Source organism: Bubalus kerabau, chromosome 14 (assembly GCF_029407905.1).
Source record: "Bubalus kerabau isolate K-KA32 ecotype Philippines breed swamp buffalo chromosome 14, PCC_UOA_SB_1v2, whole genome shotgun sequence".
NCBI classification, from domain to species: domain Eukaryota; kingdom Metazoa; phylum Chordata; class Mammalia; order Artiodactyla; family Bovidae; genus Bubalus; species Bubalus kerabau.
In genome coordinates this window covers 18,228,303-18,248,684 of record NC_073637.1, presented here as the reverse complement: position 1 = coordinate 18,248,684, position 20,382 = coordinate 18,228,303, and the positions used below count along the sequence as shown (strand labels likewise).

The following is a 20,382-nucleotide window of genomic DNA, read 5'->3' as shown; positions in this document are numbered from 1 at the left end:
AGGCAAGAATACTGGAGTGCGTTGCCATTTCCTTCTCCAGTGAAATGGTTTAGTTCAGTTCAATACACATTTACTGAGTACCTTCTCAGACATGGTCCCCACCCATGAGATGCCCCTGATGAAAAGGGAAGATGAGGAGCTGTCTGTCGTGGTGGCCCAGCCTGGGACCAAGGATGGTGCAGGTCATCAAGATGCCTTCTGAGGAGAGATGTTGTCTACATGGGATAGATAATGCCTCCTCCCCAAATTCATGACAACTCAGAACCTCAGAACGTGACCTTGGTTGGAAGTAGGGTCTTTGCAGACATAATAAGGTAAGGATCAAGATGCGATCATACGAGTTAGGGTAAGCCCCAAGTGCAATAAGAGACAGAGGAGGACATGCAGAGAAGGTTGTGTGATGATGGAGACAGAGATTGGAGCAATGCAGCTACTGGCCAAGGAATGGCAGTGTTTTCCAGGAGCCCCTAGAAGCTGGAAGAGATGAGGCAAGATTCTTCCTTAGAGCCTTCAGAGGGAGCCCAGCCCTGCCAATACTTTGATTTTGGATTTCCAGCCTCCAGAACGTGGGAGAACAAATTTCTGTTGTTAGAACCTGCTGAGTTGGCAGAGTTTGTTATGGCAGCCTTGGGAACCCCTGGGAGCCAACACAGTGTCTGAGCTGAGTCCTAAAGGAGGTATCAGAGCATTGCCCTCATTCCCACACTCTTTTCCCAGGTTGGAGCACATGCAGTTGGGGAAACTCCATTGGTCAGTGACAGCAGGAGCCTCATTCACCTCCTTACCACTGTGCCTGCATGTAGGGGTTTCTGCTCAGTGCTTGTTGAATGCATAACAGCTTATAAGTGAACGAATAAAGAAGAGAGCAGTGCTCTCAAAGGAGAATCAGTGAGCAAGAGGCAGGAAATGGGTTCTCAGGTGTGAGAAACTGTGGCAGCCAGAAGGGAGGGGCTACCAAGGGTTATCTGTGTCAGTTGCTTCTCCTTGGTCCAAGTGGGTACCGAGTGAAGTTTTTCATGGGGGACGTGCAGACTGGCCAGTGAAGAAGACAGAGAGAAATACCTAATACAGAGGAAGAGAAGGGAGCTTGACTGTGTCCATTGTCCACTCAACATCAGACACTGTGCTGTGTCTGTTAATGGCCATCATCTGTCTTGTCGTTCTCCAAACAATCCCTCAGGTAGGTAAAAGTCCACCCATTTTCCAGATATGGACACTGAGGCTCAGAGAAGTGAAGTAACTTTTTAGACGTTGCACTGCCAGGGAGTGACAGACCCTGAATCCCGGCCCAGGTCTCTCCTGCTCCCACATTTCTGTGCCTGCTTCCACAAATAAACAATTGTTGGCAAGGAAAGGTCACTGGGGTCCCTGAGGCTGGGGAAGGACTCAATGCTGTCCAAGTCCAGATGACTGGATTGGGTGAGGGGAAGGGGAAGATTCTCTGAAAAATGATCCAGGTGGGCATGTGGAGTTCTGGGGACCTGGATCGCCTGATGGCCATCAGCTGTGCCATTTTGAATAGTGTTCCCAGGGTTAAAAATCAATGTCATTTTCTTCCCCATCATATTTCATACTGCTCTAGTCTGTGTTTTTCATTGTTCTCAGGTTGGTCTGCAATAATAATTTTTAAAACGTAAGCACCATCAGGGTTCACTCCTGACTTAAAAGCACCAGTGCATAAGTTCTCACCCACAGCAGCATGAACACCCTGGTGGTGTTTAGGGCCTGTTTGTTTGTGCAGGCACTCGTTCATTCCACAAGCACTCAGCGTTGTCTGAGTGCCAAGCCGTGATTGAACTTGGCCCAGGGGTTTATGGGGCACTGAGACTCTGTCTTCGCCTCCACGAAGAGCACCCCTTCTGGTTTCATTCCAGGTCTCTATGGTGCTATAATATGAAAAGAGCTGGAATAAAGGGAGGGAGGGAGAGGGGAAGGTGGGTAGAAAAGTTGGAAAGAGTTCCATGGAGGAGGTGAAGGCCAAGTAAGGGTTCAGTAGGTAGGGCTGGGGGAGGCACTGGAGCAGAAGTAGCCTGTGGAAAGGCACAGGGGGGTGTTGGAGCTGTGTGGAGAGGGTGGTGTCAGACGTACCGAGAACACGTTTGAGTAAAGCCAGTTATCGTCCTTGTCAGGGTGTTACAGAGTTTTATTATAGGTGGCAGGGGTACTTGGTTTTTAAAACGTGGATATCTGGGGCTTGCTCTTGTTCATCAGACAGAGCATGTGCTCATGCTCAGTCACACAGTCGTGTCTGGCTCTTTGTGACCCCGTGGACTGTAGCCCACCAGCCTCCTCTGTCCATGGAATTTTCCAGACAAGAATACTGGGGTGGATTACCATTTCCTCCTCTAAGGATCCCTCTCACCCAGGGATCGAACCCACATCTCTTGCGTCTCCTGCACAGGCAAGCAGTTTCTTTACTACTGAGCCATCTGGGAAACCCTCATCAGACAGGATATAAAAGAGGATGAAGCAGGATTATAAGGGGGAGACCATCTCGAGGGGAGACTGGACCCTCCAGGAGGGGGTTCACCTTCTGAGTCACCACTGCTCATGGGGACAAGAGTCAGGAAGGGTCTGCATGGGGTGGGGCCAGGATGCCAGCAACTGTCTCTCACTGGGGCCATGTAGCTCTGCCAGGGGACCACTGCTCTAGTATCTGCTGGTCATTTCCTGGTCAGCGTGGGGCCTGATGGTGGTCTCAGCACAGCAGACCTTCTTACAAGATGCCTGCTGGGAGTCAGGGCTGCGGGGGGTGTGTCTCAGTGCGGAAGCTGGCAGCCCCTCCTGTGCCCTGCTTACCGCTCCCCCACTGCAGTTTCTTTCCTCCCGTGCCGTTTTCTCTGCTAGTCCCCCTCCTGCTCCCTGGTGTGTTGGGACAGGGTGTTTGATGTTTCTGTTGATGTTTTCTTGCTTAGCCCTCACTCTGCTTCATTTCCCCCTCTTCCCTTGTTGCCTGTTGAGATGATTAGTCAGCCTAGTTGACATTTTTCCACTTAAAATGTTTCACTGCTCCTGGCTAAATATATTTTGACCTCAGCTCTGGACCGTGACTCTCTCCTCAAGCAGCAAGACTGAGGACACTTTGTGCCAAAACCTTCTCTCTCTTTCGTGTTGGTCTGAGTTTATCGTCAGCAGATTGGAAAGGATTCCTCGGGTGCGGAGGGTCATTTTGCAGCCCAGTTCAGATGTGGGGCTTGACCTCGGGAGGCCCAGGTGTGTGGCATGCACCTGTCACAGAGGCATCTAATCTGACGCACGGAGCTGGCCTGCGATGTGTGCCCTAATGAGTTTGGTTCTGGGACTTCTTTCTTTATAAATCCCAGCAGGCAATTTACATAGTTTTGTGCCCCAGGGAGACTTAGACGAGCTCTGAGTAGCCACAGACTCTGGCAGCTTATTAAATATTGGATGGAGACGAAGGGAAAAGAAAGTCAAAGCATTAGCAAGTCTCTGACAGAAGGATTGTTGGAGGCCGCAGAAGGAGTTTATAGATGGCAAGACGCCTCCTTCTAATTCCAGGGAAATAGGGCCCTCTGGACAAAGCCTGCAGGCTTGACTGAGGTAGGCTGTGCCACCCAGAGTCACCAAACTTGATTTAGGAGCAGAAAGGAGAGGGAAAGCGGGAAGGACAGAGTGTTCCCTTAGCAGAGGGCCTGGGAGAGCTTAAAGTAGTGCCTATGCATACCTAGCTCTGAGTTTGAGATGGAGATCCCAGAGGTGGTGTTGATTCAGCCTCTGTGTCCACTTACCAATTCTCTCATCCGCTCATCACATGTTTATCGAGGATCTGCAATCCCTGTGGCTGACACTGAGCCCAGCCAGCCCTGGCTCTGGGAATGCAGAGGAAAATGGAACAAGTGTAAGACTATAGAGGGGAAGATGATGACCAAATTATCACAGATAGGGTGAGGGCTTCAAAGGGGTCATATCAGAGACAAGGGGGTCATTTAATAGGAGAGTTGACCCAGGCTGGGGTGGTGGGGGGCATTGAAGACTTCCTCCATGGAATGACTTTTAAATCTGGAGTGTCAAGTATAAATTGAAATTACATTAGGTGAAGAGGTGAGGAAGGTGGTGTCTGTTAAGCAGGGCCAAGAACAAGTGTAAAGACCCTGTGGCAAGAGAGAGGAGGGGGACTAAGAAAGGAGGGGGACTAAGAAAGGATGGCTAAAGCAGGGATGACTGTAGGGAGCAGGGGAAGCAAAAGATGAAGTCAGAGAGAAAGGCAGGGGCTGGGTCAGAGAACCCCCGGAGGCTAGATAAAGGCTAGATTCTTGCAAAGGTCTCTGGAAGACTTAACATCATTTTGAACAGGAAAGTAACATGATCATGTCACGCGAGTGTATGTTCCTCGGTTCTTTGTCTCGTCACAACAAAGATTTGGAGTGAAGGACATTAAAGCCCCCTTGGCGTGTCACAGCTCTCAAGTCTTGGATAGACCATGTTATAGCTCTCAGGTCTTGAATGGACCATGTTATAGCTCTTAGACAAATCAGTGTTACAGCTCTATTTTATTTAGAAGATAGCAGGAAAATCCATCTTTGAGGCGTGAGGGCACATCGATCCAAAGACACGAGGAGAAGTCTGCCCCAGCGTGCAGGAGAGAGAGAGCGAGCGAGCTAGCTTTGGCTCCTCTATTTATATGTTTATCTCTCCCTGGGCCTGTCCTGTGTAAACTGGGGCAGCCAGGAGTGTTGTTTGTTTTACCTGAGGTCCTCACTCCGGTCCTTGGACCTTCTTTTATTCTATTTTCGTGGGCTTTTCCCTTCCTTGTCTTTTAGCTGCCGCCATTTTGGGCTCCTACCTAACAATCAGAACTGAATTTTTAAAAGAATACTCTGCCTGTTATTTGAGGAACAATCAGAGAGACAGGAATGGAAGCAGTGAGTCTATTAGGAGACTGGTAGGAGGCGGGGGATGGCTGCACTCAGAGAAGCAGTGATGGAGACAGAGGGGCCGGAGGTATTGGGGGTCTATTTCAGGGTTGTCATCTGGCGACAGGACCAGATGAGGATGGATCAGATGGAGGCATCAGCAGAGACTCCAGGGAGCAAACCACATGGTTATGAACTGGGCAAGCATTTTCTGGTGGAGGGCACAGCAAGCTTGGAAACAGAAGTGGGAAATTGCTGGAAATGTGTGAGCTGGAGGCTGAGGCTGAACAAGAAATGGGGGACGTATTGGGAGGTGAGATCAGGAGATGAGAACAGAGAGGTGGCCGGGGCTGGTGGACAAGCAAGCTTGCGGATCCCTGCAGGTGGCCTGAGACAGCTGGGAAGGCTCTGGAGGGAACAGGGGAATGATCAATTCTGTCTCACTTTTGTGTGTAACAAAGGTCACTCCAGGTACATGGCAGGCAGGAGGAGAAGGGGACAACAGAGAATGAGATGGGTGGATGGCATCACTGACTCAATGGACATGAGTTTGAGTAAACTCTGGGAGTTGGCGATGGACAGGGAAGCCTGGTGTGTTGCAGTCCATGAGGTTGCAAAGAGTCGGACACAACTGAGCAGCTGAACTGAACTGAACTGAACTGAAGGGCACTCAGGCTGCTGTGTGGAGAAGAGGTTCAGGGGCAAAGTGGAAGCAGAGAGGCTGGTGAGGAAATGATGGTGATGGTTTAGCTGGAATCAAGGTGACGGCCAGGACCAGAGGCAGAGCTGTGGGTGGTGAGGTGCCATCTGTCTCTGGATAGTCTTGGAACAAACAGAAGGAGGTGTGAGAGAAAGAGCCAAGAGGAGTGTCTGAGGCTTTGGGCCCGAGAAACTGGGAGAGGGTATTGTTCTCTCCCAGAATGGAGAAGCCCATGGAGGGGGTCATCTTGGAGAGAAAAGATTGATCTTGAACATGTTTAGTTTGAAGTGTCTCCTTAACATCAGTGTGGAGATGCAGGGTAGGCAGTGGAACCCACTTTCCGTTCTGTCTAGAGACAGAGAAAGCTGCCAGTCAGCAGTAGTGGGGCAGTGTGGATGGCCAGGCCCTGGGTGAGCTCGTGCACCCAGGGAGTCATGTGCTAAGTTGCTTCAGTCGTGTCTGACTCTTTGTAATTCCATGGACTGTAGCCTGCCAGGCTCCTCTGTCCATGGGATTCTCCAGGCAAGAATACTGGAGTGAGTTGCCATTTCCTCCTCCAGGGGATCTTCCCGACCCAGGAATCAGGCCCACATCTCTTATATCTCCTGCATTGGCAGGTAGGCTCTTTATCCAGGGAGTGAGAGTAGATCAGAAAAAGTTCTCAGGGCTAAGCACTGAGGTTAGTAAAGCACCACATAGTCTCCAGGAAAACAAGGAGACAAGGATGAACTGCAGGGAGAAGGAAGAGAAGGAAGAGAATGGTTGTTCCAGAGGCTGAGAGAGGAAGGTATTTCAAGATGGAGGGAGGGTCCGCTGTGTCATATGCTGCTGACCAGTCAAGTCAGACGTGAAGGGACAGTGGGCTCCCTGTGTGGGCTTACAGAGTCATTGGTCACTTTCATGAGTACAGGGTCAGAGGAGAGGTGAGACTGAGAGCCTACTCAGAGAGGGTCAAAGAGAAAAAGCTGGAGTAAGGCCAGCCAACAGCTCAGGTGCTGACCATCTGGGGAGGGTGTCTGGACAACAGCAAAGTGGTCTGGGGAGCAGGGCAGAGCAGGAGAAGGAATGCAAAAACTACAAACTGGGAGGAAAAGAAAAGTCTGGACCATGGACCCGGAGAGCTGGGTGGGGAGGAAGGCTTCAGCTGGGGGGCACCGGGATGCAGGCTCAGGGCATCAAGACCCATTCTGGACACTTCCCTTGGCAGACAGAGGACTTGGCCTCTGCCGCTGGGCTGGGGCGGGGCTGGCAGGACAGGATGGGACTGGGACCAGCACATGAAGGTCTTCAGTGCCCGCGAGTGAGCAGGGTGGTGGTTCTGGACCTCAGTGCACGTACGTTACGTCATCTGGGACGCTTTTCAAAAGTACAGAGTTCTGGGGACTTCCCTGGTGGTCTAGTGGTTAGGACTGCACACTTTCACTGCCGAGGTGGGCAAGTGAAGCAAGTTGCCCCAAGTGAGCAAGTTCCCCTTAGTCGGGGAACTAAGATCCTGCAAGCCACCTAGTGTGTCCGAAGAAAACAACAACCAAAAAAAAAAAAAAAAAAAAAAAAGCCCGAGCTCTGACCCTGCCTCTGAGAATCCCCATCTGTGCATCCTTAGTGAGGCTCAGCCCCATTTTCAGACTTCTTCCCAGGTGATTGTAATGTGTCAGCAGCTTCAGCTAATTCCCATGTGTAGGACTGAGCCAGCGTGGAGACACTTTGAGATAAAGAGGGCCATACAGAAATGGCCAGCCCTGGCATTGGAAGGGCCACAATTGCGGTAAACTCTGAAGGAATTTGTTGGCTTTCCTTAGGACGGCAATTCTTATAACATTTATCAAAATGAAAATCTTGATAAATTCTGCAGGTTTATAGCTCCCCAGAGGCTGGAGAAAAACATCACTTGGCAGCAGAAACACACTTTATTTACTTATTTTTTGTGGTGGTGCAGATAACTTAGCAAATACTAGATACCAAGTTTCATATACTCTTCTGGCATACCAATGCACTACATCCTAGAATGCAGAGAAATAGTGTGTGGATGTACTTAGTCACTTTAGTTGTGTCTGACTCTTTGTGACCCCATGGACTATAGCACGCCAGGCTCCTCTGTCCATGGGATTCTCCAGGCAAGAATACTGGAGTGGGTTGCCATTTTCTCCTCCAGGGCATCTTCCCCAGCGAGGGATCGAACCCACGTGTCCTGCATTGGCAGGTGGATGCTTTACCTCTGAACCACCTGGGAAGCCCACAGAGAAACAGTCAGGGCCTGTTTTTCCTGATGCCCCCTGGAAGAAGGACTTCCAGGGACCCTGCTGGGTGTCTTTGCCCTCTCATTCTGAATTTCCAGGTTGTTCTGGAAAGATGTGGTTTTGTGAGCTCAGCTTTTATTTCTTGCACTGGGAAACTACTTCTATTCATTATGTCCAGTTAGATAGGTTGTCAGCAGCAACTGTTAACCCTACCTTGGCCTGTAGAGACACAATCCAGGACAAGCCAACTATAGTAACACAGTCACTGGAAATGGTGATTGGCTCAAGAGGGAGGCTTGGAATTAAAAGAAGGCCAATCACCATCATTCTGGGGGAGCAGTTATTATATGGATAGTGGTAAAGTTCCTTTCTGAAGCTCGAGAGTGTGGGTCAGGATTTATCAGTTGCCATTGTTCCAACACTGTGTGGATAAAGAAGCCTACAGATGAGGTAGAAAAAGAGGGAGGCAGAGAGAGAGCGAGCGAGAGAGAGCGAGAAAAGACACAGAGAGACAGAGATCGAGCAAGAGACAGAGTTCTGTCAGCAATGTGCTTGGTCCCAGGCCTCCAGGCTCTGGAACTTTCCCTCCTGTTAGCTCCCCCTGCACCCTTCTAGGGTTAAGCTTTTTGGAGCTGGGCTCTGTCTCTTGCAACCAGAGCATCTTGACTAGGACAGATGACTTCTCGGTTTCTCATGGAACCCAGGGGACGGTGGAGTGGTGGGGGATGCACTGGAGGGTGAGGCAGGCGTGGTCAAAGAGCTTGTGAGGCAGCTGCCCCTGGGACGTCCAGGTGTCCGTCTCGGGGTCGTAGCAGTCGAAGGAGGCCGAGTCCTCGATGCTACAGTCCGTGGTCAGCCGCCGCCCGCCCGTCACGTAGAGCTTGTTTCCCATCACCGTGGCCCCATGGTGCATCCTCCGGTCTTTCATGTCCGCGCATTTGACAAATTTGTTGGACTGAGGGTCATAAGCAAGGATCCTCCTCGTATAACCTGAAAACCAAATGGCATATTGAGAAGGTCAGTGATGCTTAGTTGGGACTGGAGGTGGGCATTCCGGGGACCTGTCTGATCTCCGCCATCGCCTAACCCTGAGGCTGTACTTTGAACTAAAGCGTGGGATGTTTCATTAAGCTGGGGTCTGGACCTGGATCTATCTGACTTGAGTCTCTGCGTCTTTTTTTTTTTTAGTCACGCTGCGTGGTATGTGAGATCTTAGTTCCCTAACCAGGGATTGAGCTTGTGCCCTCTGCAGTGGAAGTGTGGGGTCTTAACCACTGGATGCCAGGAAAGTCCCAAGTCTCTGCATCCTAACTCAAAGTGAAGGCAGCACGCATGTCATCCTTAAATTGAGAACAGAGATTCCAGGGGCCTCTCAGCTTCATTAGCTTTTTCATCTTTCACATATGCTCATTCAAGAGCCTTAACAATTCCAAGAAGGAGCTTTGGGAACTCAGAAATGGGTCCCCACAACAGCCTTATCTAGTGGGTACTTTTAGGACCCCCATTTTACAGATCAGCAAACACAAGCACAAAGAGATTAAAAACGTGTCTAAGAGCATACAGACAGTTAGTGACAGGCAGAGTCAGGGTTTGAACCCAGGTCTATCTGCCGCCCCCCCCCCCCACCCCAACCAGCCCTCTTAACTGTAACATCCTGGAATTGCAGAGAAATTATCCCTTAGCAGCTAGTCTTATTTACAATAGCAATTTTTTTTTTTTTTAAGTTTTTGCCCTGGGTCTGGGATAGTGCTAAGTGGTTTAGATAGGTGAGCACATTTTATGATCACAACTCTGTGAAATAGGTATTACATGATTTCATTCCTTTTTTACAGATAAAGACAGGGAGAGACTTCTGGATGAGAAAATAGCTTTGTCAAGTCGTCCACACTCCCCTAGCTGGATGGATGTTCTTTTATTTTATTTCCTTATTTTTTTAATCTAATTTTTATTTTATATTCGGGGTAGAGTTGACTTACAATGTTGTGTTACTTCCAGGTATACAGCAAAGTGGTTCAGTTATGTGCTTTTAAAAAGGCTGTCTTATAGGACAACACCTGTCTGTCAGTTACCCTTTTACCCAGGAAAGATGCCAGGTTCATGTCTGGCCTTGTGATCCTCCGTTCAAACTTACCTCCCACGATGACAATCCTCTCCCCAAGCACCACGGCAGGGGCGCACACATTCTTGATCATTCTCGTCTCCATTTTGAACCATGTGTTTCTGGAAATGTGATAAACCTGAGGGAGAAATAAAATCACGGCACTGCATTTTAAAGTGATATATGTTTTTAAGAAGTAGAAGTAGTTAAGAGGGTAGAAGAGCAGTGATCTCTCTTTCTTTGCATTTTTTCTCTGGTTCTGAAAATATAGGTATCTTACCATCAATAAACAAAATATAATTATATAACAGAATGAAGAAACTGTTATCAGAAATTGGTCTTTATGTGGCCCATGAGATCAGTGGCTGTGCTTCTGTGGAAAGGACTGAGAATTATGCATTTGAGTTGATAGTATGTGTTTGCTTACCTTGCTTGGAACATTTCTTTCTTTTCAGTGAGAAATGGAGCAACTTGGACTTGCATAAAACCAATGATCTTTGAATCATTTTTATTTCTGGCTCATGTTTAGATTTCAACATGTTCCAGTCTATCTGAGAGGGCCTTAGGGCCAAGAATAAATTTGGGTCTAAACGAGGAAGGCTTTTGAACAGGTCATGCCTGAAAGTCATTAGAATTATAGAAAAAAAAAAAAAAGGAAGCATGAGAAAAGGAAGAAAGAGTAAAGAGATGGGGGCAGGATTTCTTGGCCTTGGTCTGAAATAGAGCAGCAAATCATGATTCTCAGCTGTGTGTGTGCGTGCTCAGTCACTTCAGTCGTGTCCGATTCTTTGCGACCCCGTGGACTGTAGCTCGCCAGGCTCCTCTGTCCATGGGATTATCCAGTCAAGAATACTGGAACGGGTTGCCATTTCCTCCTCCAGGGGATCTTCCTGACCCAGGGATCAAGCCCGCATTGCTTCGGTCTTCTGCATCACAGGTGGACTCTTTACTGCTGAGCCACTGGGGAAGCCTTCCCAGACATGTGCTCCTATTAAATCCCTCAGTTTAAAGTTTAAATATCAAATGTAAGTTAGTTCATGGGAGATATGGGATGGACTTCACATAAGAAAAGCAGGAACAAAAACTTTCCAATATTCTTCATGGAAAATTCTTTCTGTTTGAATTATAATTCAGTTCAGTTCAGTTGCTCAGTCTTATCCGACTCTTTGCGATCCCCTGGACTGCAGCATGCCAGGCCTCCCTGTCCATCACCTACACCTGGAGTTTACTCAAACTCATATCCGTCGAGTCAGTGATGCCATCCAACCATCTCATCTTCTGTCGTTCCCTTCTCCTCCCACCTTCAGTGTTTCCCAGCATCAGGGTCTGTTCAAATGAGTCTGTTCTTTGCATCAGGTGGCCAAAATATTGGAGCTTCAGCTTCAACATCAGTCCTTCCAATGAATATTCATGACTGATTTCCTTTAGGATGGACTGGTTTAATTTCCTTGCAGTCCAAGGGACTCTCAAGAGTCTTCTCCAACACCACAGTTCAAAGCATCAATTCTTCAGTGCTCAGCTTTCTTTATAGTCCAACTCTCACATCCATATGACTACTGGAAAAACCATAGCCTTGACTAGACAGACCTTTGTTGGCAAAGTAATGTCTCTGCCTTTTTAATATTAAAGGCCTTATATTTTATCATTTTATCAAATTTGATCTTCACAACCATCCTATGACATGGATACCACTACTTCCCTCCATTTTTCAGATTAGACCATTGAGGCTGAGAGAGGTTAAGTAACATGCCCAGGGTCACACAGCTAGACTGAGTGGAAGAGCCCAGAGTCCATGCTTTTGTTCACCACACTCATGGCTCTGCTTGGGGCCGTGGAGGTATGGCTTTTCTTTTCTTTTTAAAAGATTTTTAAAAATTGTGTACTACTCTAATTTGCATTTATTACAGTATTAGTAGTGTTTAAAGATATCTGGTGCTTAGTCAAGCTTCCCTGGTAGCTCAGCTGGTAAAGAATCCATAGTGTTTAAAGGTATTTGGTAACTGTTTGTATTTTTGGCCACACCATGCAAAGCATACTGGATCTTAGTTCCTCAACCATGGCTTGAACCCATGCCCCCTGCAATGGAAGCTCAGAGTCACTGGACCACCAGAGAAGTCCTTTTTGTAGGTTTTTAAAAATCAAAGTATAGTTGATTTACAATATTGTGTTAGTTTCAGGTATTGTTGGTTATCTATTTTATATATAGTAGTGTATATATGTTAATCCCAATTTCCTAATTTATTTGCCTGCCACCCCAGCTTTCTCCTTTGGTAACCGTAAGTTTGTTTTCTATGTTTTTGTATTGTAAATATGTTCATTTGTATCTCTCTCTCTTTTTTTTTAAGATTCCCCATGTAAGTGATATTATATGATTGTCTTTCTCTGTCTGACTTACTTCACTTAGTATGATAACCTCTAGGTCCATCCATGTTACACAAATGGCATTATTTCATTCTTTTTTATGGCTGAGTAATATTCCATTGTATATATGTACCACATGTTTACTCATTTGTTGATGAACATTTAGGTTGCTTCCATGTCTTAACTATTGCAAATACTGCTTCAATGAATATTGGAGTCATGTATCTTTCTGAATTATGGTTTTCTCCAGATATATGTCCACAAGTGGGATTGCAGGATCATATAATAACACTATTTCCATTTTTTAAGGAACTTCCATACTGTTCTCCATGGGAATCCTTGGTGGCGCATCGGTAAAGAATCTGCCTGCAGTGCAGGAGATATGCGTTTGATCTCTGGGTCAGAAAGATCCCATGGAGAAGGAAATGGCAACCCATTCTTGCCTAAGAAATCTGATGGACAGAAAAGCCTGGCAGACTACAGTCCACGGGGTCACAAGAGTCGGACTTGACTTGGCAACGAAACTCCCGCCACCACCACCGCCATGCTGTTCTCCGTAGTGAATGCACGAACAGTGCAGGAGGGTCCCTTTTTCTCCTGTGTGGCTCTTCTTGATGGAGGCTTTCGAGACTGGAGCTCTCTTGAAGTCTCTGTCAGTTCTCAAAGTTGGTGAAGCATAGAAGAGGCCACAGCTAGAGAGGTTCAACCACAATGGCTGGCAAGCCTTGTGTTTTAAACCATCTGCAGATATGCAGGTGACACTCTGAAAAATGAGATCCTTGAAGGAAAGCAAATACTGATTGCATTTTACTTGAGTAATTGCCTCCTGGCTTGCTCTTCTTTAGCAGTTTTGAGGATGGTTTCAAAAATAGATTAAACATTTGCTCACAATTCTCATGATATCCTCAGAGAGGCTGAAGCAAGGACAACAAAGGATGGTTTGTCACCCTGGAGGAAGTGATACTTTGTTATGGTAGAAGGTTTGCCTAATGCCCTCCAGCCATTGAAGCAGAAAGAAGGCCAGGTAGAAAGGTACATCTACATACACAATTTGCACAGTAACCCCCCCACTCCCCCCCCCAACCCCCTGCCCCGGCCCCTCCATGGCAGTTTAGTCCTTTAAAAGAATGCTTGCGTGCAGGTAAACCATCTGATGAAGAAATCTTTGTCCCTATATCTGAAAACCCAACCTTCCCCTTCAAGTAACCCAAGCATTCATCCCGAACTATATATCTGAATGAGTACAACTTCCATGACAAAGCTAAATGCTAAGTAGATAAGAAGAGCTTCCAAACTGATACTTTTCCCATTTTCCCCTTCTCCGGACTGCAGGGTGAAAGGATCACTCACATGTTAGTGTTTTGGGTTTTGGTTTTCAGTTTTTTAAGATTCTTGTTTGATTGTCTTGTGCATTTCTGGATGAAGTAGCTTATAAACTCTTTTGAGCTTTGCATTTATTCTTAATAATTGATAACAATTTTGTAATGTGAACATCATCAACGTATTTGTTGACTTAATTTTGAAAAATAGTTTGTTTTTTTTTTAAACAGGAGGGGCTCTAGCTTTTCATAGAAACACTTTATTATAAATCTGAGTGGTGTGGCCAGAGTTTGGAGGGGCACAGAATGTGTCTCTCTTGGCTCAAGTACACAAGTGAAATCTGGAACAGGCTTAGAGTCTGCCTAGATGGGCAGGGAGGAGTGGGAAATATGGGCTGGAGAAGTGATGGGAAGAGAAAAACAAGGAAAGGATTGAATAGAAATGATCACTTTTCTGTGTCATCACTGGCACCAACTTAGTCCAAGCTGCCATCATCCTGGACCTTGCCTGGACCTCTAGAAAGATCTGCCAGTTCTCCTTCCTTTGTTTTCTCAGGCCTCCTTCAGTTCCTTCTCCATGAAGCATCCAAGTGAAGTGAAAGTCTCTCAGTCATGCCCGACTCTTTGCAACCCCATGTACTATACAGTCCATGGAATTCTCCAGGCCAGAATACTGGAGTTGGTAGCCTTTCCCTTCTCCAGGGGATCTTCCCAACCCAGGGATCAAACCCAGATCTCCCACATTGCAGGCGGATTCTTTACCAGGTGAGGCACCAGGGAAGCTCATGAAGCATCCAAAGGAAATTCTAAAAATGTGAATTCGACTACTTCACCTACCCTGCTACTCTCAGGATTGAACCCCAATTCCTTGACAAGGCCTGGAAAGCCAGACCAGCCTCATCAACACAAACACTCATCCCCCAAGAATGTTCTAGAATTTCTGTAGGAAGGGCTCAGGGGCAGCAATCTGGGTAGAGGTAGTTGCTCAGTATGACCTGGGAAGGGGGCTGATGGAGATTACAGGGGGACTGACCACCCCCAGCTCCGCCTTGGTGCACAACCTTTCTGCCCCTTTCTCTGTGTTACAACCATCTTGTCAAGCTTTTGGTTCCTCTAGGGATGGGCTGCACCCTCTTTCTGCTTAGGGTCTTCTGCCAGCTATCCCCTTACCCAGGAACACCACCCCTCCTCAGTAGAAGAGTCTGACTCCTCCTCCTGATGGCACTCATCTGCTCAGAGAAGCTGCCTGCCCATCTTGGTCCACGTCAGAGTCCTGTGTCCACCATGTGTCCTCTTCCTCTTTTATCTTCCATCCTCACCTCCTTCTCTCTTTTGCATCTCTGCTAAAGTCCACTTACACCAATCTCACAGAGTTCTCGCCAAAGAACTCTGCATCCTCACACCCTCCTAGATTCCCTCCAGACTGGTTTAGGGGACCCCTCAAAAGCCTCTTGATGAAAGTGAAGTGGAGAGTGAAAAAGTTGGCTTAAAGCTCAACATTCAGAAAATGAAGATCATGGCATCCGGTCCCACCACTTCATGGGAAATAGATGGGGAAACAGTGGAAACAGTGTCAGACTTTATTTTTCTGGGCTCCAAAATCACTGCAGATGGTGACTGCAGCCATGAAATTAAAAGACGCTTACTCCTTGGAAGGAAAGTTATGACCAACCTAGATAGCATATTCAAAAGCAGAGACATTACTTTGCCAACAAAGGTTCATCTAGTCAAGGCTATGGTTTTTCCTGTGGTCACGTATGGATGTGAGAGGTGGACTGTGAAGAAGGCTGAGCGCCGAAGAATTGATGCTTTTGAACTATGGTGTTGGAGAAGACTCTTGAGAGTCCCTTGGACTGCAAGGAGATCCAACCAGTCCATTCTGAAGGAGATCAGCCCTGGGATTTCTTTGGAAGGAATGATGCTAAAGCTGAAACTCCAGTACTTTGGCCACCTCATGTGAAGAGTTGACTCATTGGAAAAGACTCTGATGCTGGGAGGGATTGGGGGCAGGAGGAAAAGGGGATGACAGAGGATGAGATGGCTGGATGGCATCACTGACTCGATGGACGTGAGTCTGAGTGAACTCCAGGAGTTGGTGATGGACAGGGAGGCCTGGCGTGCTGTGATTCATGGGGTGGCAAAGAGTCGGACATGACTGAGCGACTGATCTGATCTGATCTGATCTTAGAGCACCCCTCTATTCAGCATCTGAATCTCAGTTCTCTCCTAAGCTCCTGGAGAGTAAGTGGGATTTACAGCTCCTGTCTGTGTCCCCAGGGCACCCATGTAACTCCTCTAAATGAACAGAGCAGATCTCAGGGGCCTCCTCAATCATCTTTAGGAGAGGGACTTCCCTGGTGGTCCAGTGGTTGGGACTCTGTGCTTCCAATGCAGGGGGCTTGGATTCGATTCCCAGTTGGGGAACTAAGATCCCACATGCCACATGCGTGACCAAAAAGTAAAAAAAAATAAAATAAAGAGAGGCTTTTTATTAAAGGTGAATTACAGAGATTAGAATGTGCATAAAGTTGGAAAACACCCAATATTCTGACATTTTGATCTTTATTAATCACACTTCTCAGGGAACTTGTAAGTGAAATTGGCATCTGCCTATCGTTTAAGGCAGGGGTTCCACAACCTGGCTGTGCCTTAGAATCTCCTGTAAACTTTAATAACAGTGAATGTCAGGATCCCACACATGGAGATTCAGATTTTGATTCAGCAGATCTGAGGTCTGGCTCCTGGGCTTTTGGTAACAGACTATGGACCAGGGCTTGGGAATCTTCTTTTAAGGCCTTACTGATTTGGGTTAGGAGCATCTGCAATATTTCTATTCTGTTGTTCAGTTGCTCAGTTGTGTTCAACTGTTTGACCCCATGGACTGTAGCCCACCAGGCTTCTCAGTCCATGGAATTCTCCAGGCAAAAATACTGGAGTGGGTTGCCATTTCCTACTCCAGGGGATCTTTCTGACCCAGGGATTGAACTCATGTCTCCTTCTTGGCAGGCAGATTCTTTATCACTAAGCCACCTGGGAAGACCTGTAGAACTTCACTATCTGACATTTGATGTATTCTAGCTAGATTCTTTAGATGTATCTGATGTACCTTTGTATGTATTAACCTTACACAAAAGAATTCATAAATGGATAAAATCTTGCTGAAATTAAACTTTCTTCATTCCTTCCTCCCTCCCTTCCTCCTTTTTCCTTCCCCTGAAACTAACAAGCATGTATTATATGTATATATGTGCATATGTATGTGTTTATATGTGTATCCATGTATTTGTGTATGTATACATGTGTTTGCGCACACCCATATGCTGGGAGGGATTGGGGGCAGGAGGAGAAGGGGATGACAGAGGATGAGATGGCTGGATGGCATCACTGACTCGATGGACGTGAGTCTGAGTGAACTCCGGGAGTTGGTGATGGACAGGGAGGCCTGGCGTGCTGCGATTCATGGGGTGGCAAAGAGTCGGAGATGACTGAGCGACCGATCCGATCTGATCTGATCTGATATGTATACATGTGTGTGCATGCAGTGCACACACACGTGTATGAGTATATGTGTCAGGTATGCATTTGTACATATGTGTGTGCATGTGCATGCGCTTGTGTGTAGACATAGTGGGAAGAACCATTTACCTGGATACATGCGTGCATACATACATGTATACGTGTGTGTGTGTGCGTGTGCACGTGTCCAGGTATGGTGGGAAGGACCATTTACCTGGATACATACATGCATACATGTATACGTGTGTGCGTGCGTGTAGGTGTGTGCAGACATGGTGAGAAGGACCATTTACCTGGATACATGTATGCATACGTGTGTGTGTGTGTGCACATGTATGGTGGGAAGTACTGTTTACCTGGATAAGGCGCACAGGGTTCTGCATGATGTCTTCTCCCCCGAAAAGGTAGAGTCTCTGGTCTTTCACAGCGACTGCAGGGTGGAGGACCCCCACTGGCATGCTGGCCATCCTCTCCCAGACGTTGCCGACGTTGTCATATCTCTCCATGGAGCCCATGACCTCATGCCCCTCACCAATCCCCCCAATGGAGAAGATGAAGTTCTTGTGGGCAGCGCTTCTGTGGGAGTAGCGGGCCGCCAGCATGGGCTGCCCTGGCCTCCACTGATTGAGTTTCAGGGAGAAGACGTAGACCTTGGCACTGGGCACGCTCTTCCCCACAGCCATGCCCCCCAGCAGGTAGATGCTGCGGTGCAAGGAGACGGCTGAGGCCTTGTACAGGCGGGCTGGGAGTTTGGCAAGGCTCTGCCACCGGCTGGTCTGTCTGTCGTACAGCAGGACGTCCCTGGTGGTCTGCTGGTTGTCTTTCCTTCCACCCAAGAGGATGAGGAAGTCTTGGTAAGAGTTTCTTGGTGGGACATGCCACAGAGGTTGGAGGCCTGTGGAACTAACGGTGCTGTACAGAGAAAACACCTGCCTCTTGGCAGTCTCCAGGATGGTTTGGCAGGGGGGTGAGGACTGGAGGAGGGCATCATTGGCAATGAAGTGGTGGAAGAAGGCCGGGTGGACATACTGCAGCCTGACCTGCTTGAACAGTTCCTGCATATATCGCTTCCGGGTCTGGAGGTCATGCTTGATCCAAACCATGAGGGCCTCGAACACCTTCTCTTCCTCCCCACACAGCCCATCGTCCCCCAGGTAGTCTCTCAGTTCCAGGGCACAGAGCTCCTTCAGGTCAGCCGACACGGCCACCTCTGGGAAATATGTCAGGGCCACCTCCCTGGCTTTCTTCCGGAGGGTCTCACAGCTGAAGATATCGGAGAGTCTGGTCATGCCCAGGCAGTTGCTGGGGGTCAGCTGGTTCTGGAGGAAGGAGGAGCAGGCCTCGAGCAGCTTGGGGTACTGCAGCATGGACGCGGCCTCCATCAGGGGCAGGACACTCTCCACAGTGATGTGTGCCTCGCCCGTGTACACATACAGGATGATTCGCTCCAGAGTCGAGGCATCGACGCCTTTCAGCTGGACCTTGGCCTCTCGGCTCTCCCGGAAGTTGCTGCAGAACATGGCCCTGAAGTAGGGACTGCTGGAGGCCAGCACGTTGCGGTGGCAGGGGACCTCCCAGGACCCGGCGCAGATGCTCACGTCGGTCAGGATCCGATTTTGCCTCAAGTCATTGAGCTGCCTCAGCAGGTCAGAGGAAAAGTCATGGTCTTTGAAGAGGAGCTCATCTGATGACTCCGTGTCCATCCTGCAAAGACGGGGAGAAGTCCCAAGAGGGAGGTCGTCCTGGAGGGTTACGCTGTGGCAGCTCTGAGACTTAGAGCACATCTATTTGTCCATTCACTAAGTTGTTTGTGGGTACCGCCAAGAATACTGCTTAGTGAAGACTGGAAAATGGGACCACCTAATGTATGGGCCTCACAGTGAAAATCTCTCTATTCGGTTATGATTATTCTCAAAGGTAACAGAGAAATAGCATCTGCAGACAATCTGAAAAAAGAAAAGAAAAGAAAAACAATTTAAAAAAGAGAGAGAAGATGGTTGGGTAAGTTGGGAGAGTTGAAGGTGGCAAGTGGTCACAGGAGCTGAAACGTTAGCTTAAAGCAAGATGATAGTCTGTGCATTTGAAGCAGAAGTTTGTGGACCTTTCTCCGGATTCTTAACATATCTCTTACTTAGTAAACTCATCCAAACATCTTTCTGGGTGTTAGTCATTCCCCACGGATGTCATGCTGGGGGCGTGGCCTCTGGTATCAAGACAGAAATGAGGGATGGAAATGGATCTTTGCAATGTTTTGTTTTTATTTTTAAACATGACCTCACAGAGCGTTGTGGGTTTTGTTTTTAAAATGAGATAAATAGAAAGCAGAGACCAGTCGATACCCTGGGCAGGGTTTATTGGATGACATCTGGCCACCCATCCACCTGCAGAAGAATGAAACATTAGAGCTATTTACCTCGTTTTCCTGCAGTGACAACCACCGATACCTGCCGCAGCTGGTCCCTCCGGAGACTTTCCACCTCTGGCTCCAAGTGAAACCATAAACCCAGGCCTTTCCTTAAGCTGGCAAATAATTTGTCCTGGGAGAATTCTGGATTTGTTTATGCTGAAGGCACTTTCACAGTTTTCTAGAGCTTTGTGAAAGAACTGCTGGGCAGAGAGACCGTGTATACATTCCAGGGCTAAGAATAGTTGCGTATGTACTTTCCACTGTTATGACATGTGACTTTCCATTTGCCTTTTGCAGCAACCCGAGGGCCTGTGGGGCCGGCGCATGCCCACATGCCTTGTTTCCTTGGCAAATGTTTACATGGGCAGAAATAGATTTGGAGGAATAGCTTCTCTTAGACAAGACTTTGCTGCCCACTTGGACACATCCCGAGTCCCTTGTCCTAAAAGTGCCTGGGAATTCTAGATGTCTGTAAACAGGTTGCTGTGACCTGGGAAAAGTCACTGAAGATAGTTCTGGGTGAGTTTAAGGTGGCAGATGGTCACAGGGAAGCCAGAACATGGGGGCCCAAGGGCATTGCTCAGTTGGTCTCTCTTTCCTACCATCTGCAGGCAGGATTGCTGGAGGAGGGCTGTGAGTTCCTCCTCCAGGCTCCAAGGTGATGGTCTCTGTGATGAAAATTGCTTTAGATATTTGTGGAGCACTCCCAGGGTTTCCAGACTTGGGGAAGACCAAAGCATCATGGATCCTCCTTATCGCAGGGGCTTCTGTTTTAAAGTGGCCAGGGCAGTCCTCTTGTGGGTCACACCTGCTTCTCACCAGAGCCCTGCTGACTGTTCTTCAGTTCATTTTTAAAAAAATAGTTCAGCC

The 20,382-nt window shown here is 47.8% G+C and overlaps 1 protein-coding gene and 1 long non-coding RNA gene across 3 annotated transcripts in view; one reads left to right on the top strand and one right to left on the bottom strand.

The window, feature by feature from the left end:
- LOC129626640 (uncharacterized) overlaps window positions 1–18,080 on the top strand; it is a 33,690-nt gene extending 15,610 nt beyond the window's left edge. The window contains exon 3 of one of the 2 annotated variants that reach the window (XR_008702107.1): window positions 12,580–18,080. This is a non-coding gene — a long non-coding RNA (uncharacterized LOC129626640). Of the gene's footprint in view, window positions 1–11,621; window positions 12,466–12,579 lie in introns of those variants that run through there. The other variant, XR_008702106.1, reaches the window with a different exon arrangement.
- KLHL38 (kelch like family member 38) lies at window positions 7,122–18,889 on the bottom strand. Its single transcript, XM_055545889.1, has 3 exons — window positions 17,462–18,889; window positions 9,943–10,048; window positions 7,122–8,801 (listed from the first exon to the last, which is right to left on the bottom strand). Exons 1-3 carry the CDS (start codon window positions 18,887–18,889, stop codon window positions 8,503–8,505), a joined length of 1,833 nt encoding a protein of 610 aa, XP_055401864.1. The 3' UTR covers window positions 7,122–8,502.
- Between the last annotated feature and the right edge of the window lie 1,493 nt (window positions 18,890–20,382).

Excerpts from the sequence above, each read along its gene's own strand:
- KLHL38 (XM_055545889.1), bottom strand. The coding sequence starts at position 18,889 with ATGTGCTCTAAGTCTCAGAGCTGCCACAGCGTAACCCTCCAGGACGAC. Across the intron at positions 10,049-17,461 it reads ACCCTGTGCGCCTTATCCAG|GTTTATCACATTTCCAGAAA; the intron begins GTAAACAGTACT and ends TTTCTCCCTCAG. Across the intron at positions 8,802-9,942 it reads GAGGATTGTCATCGTGGGAG|GTTATACGAGGAGGATCCTT; the intron begins GTAAGTTTGAAC and ends TTTGGTTTTCAG.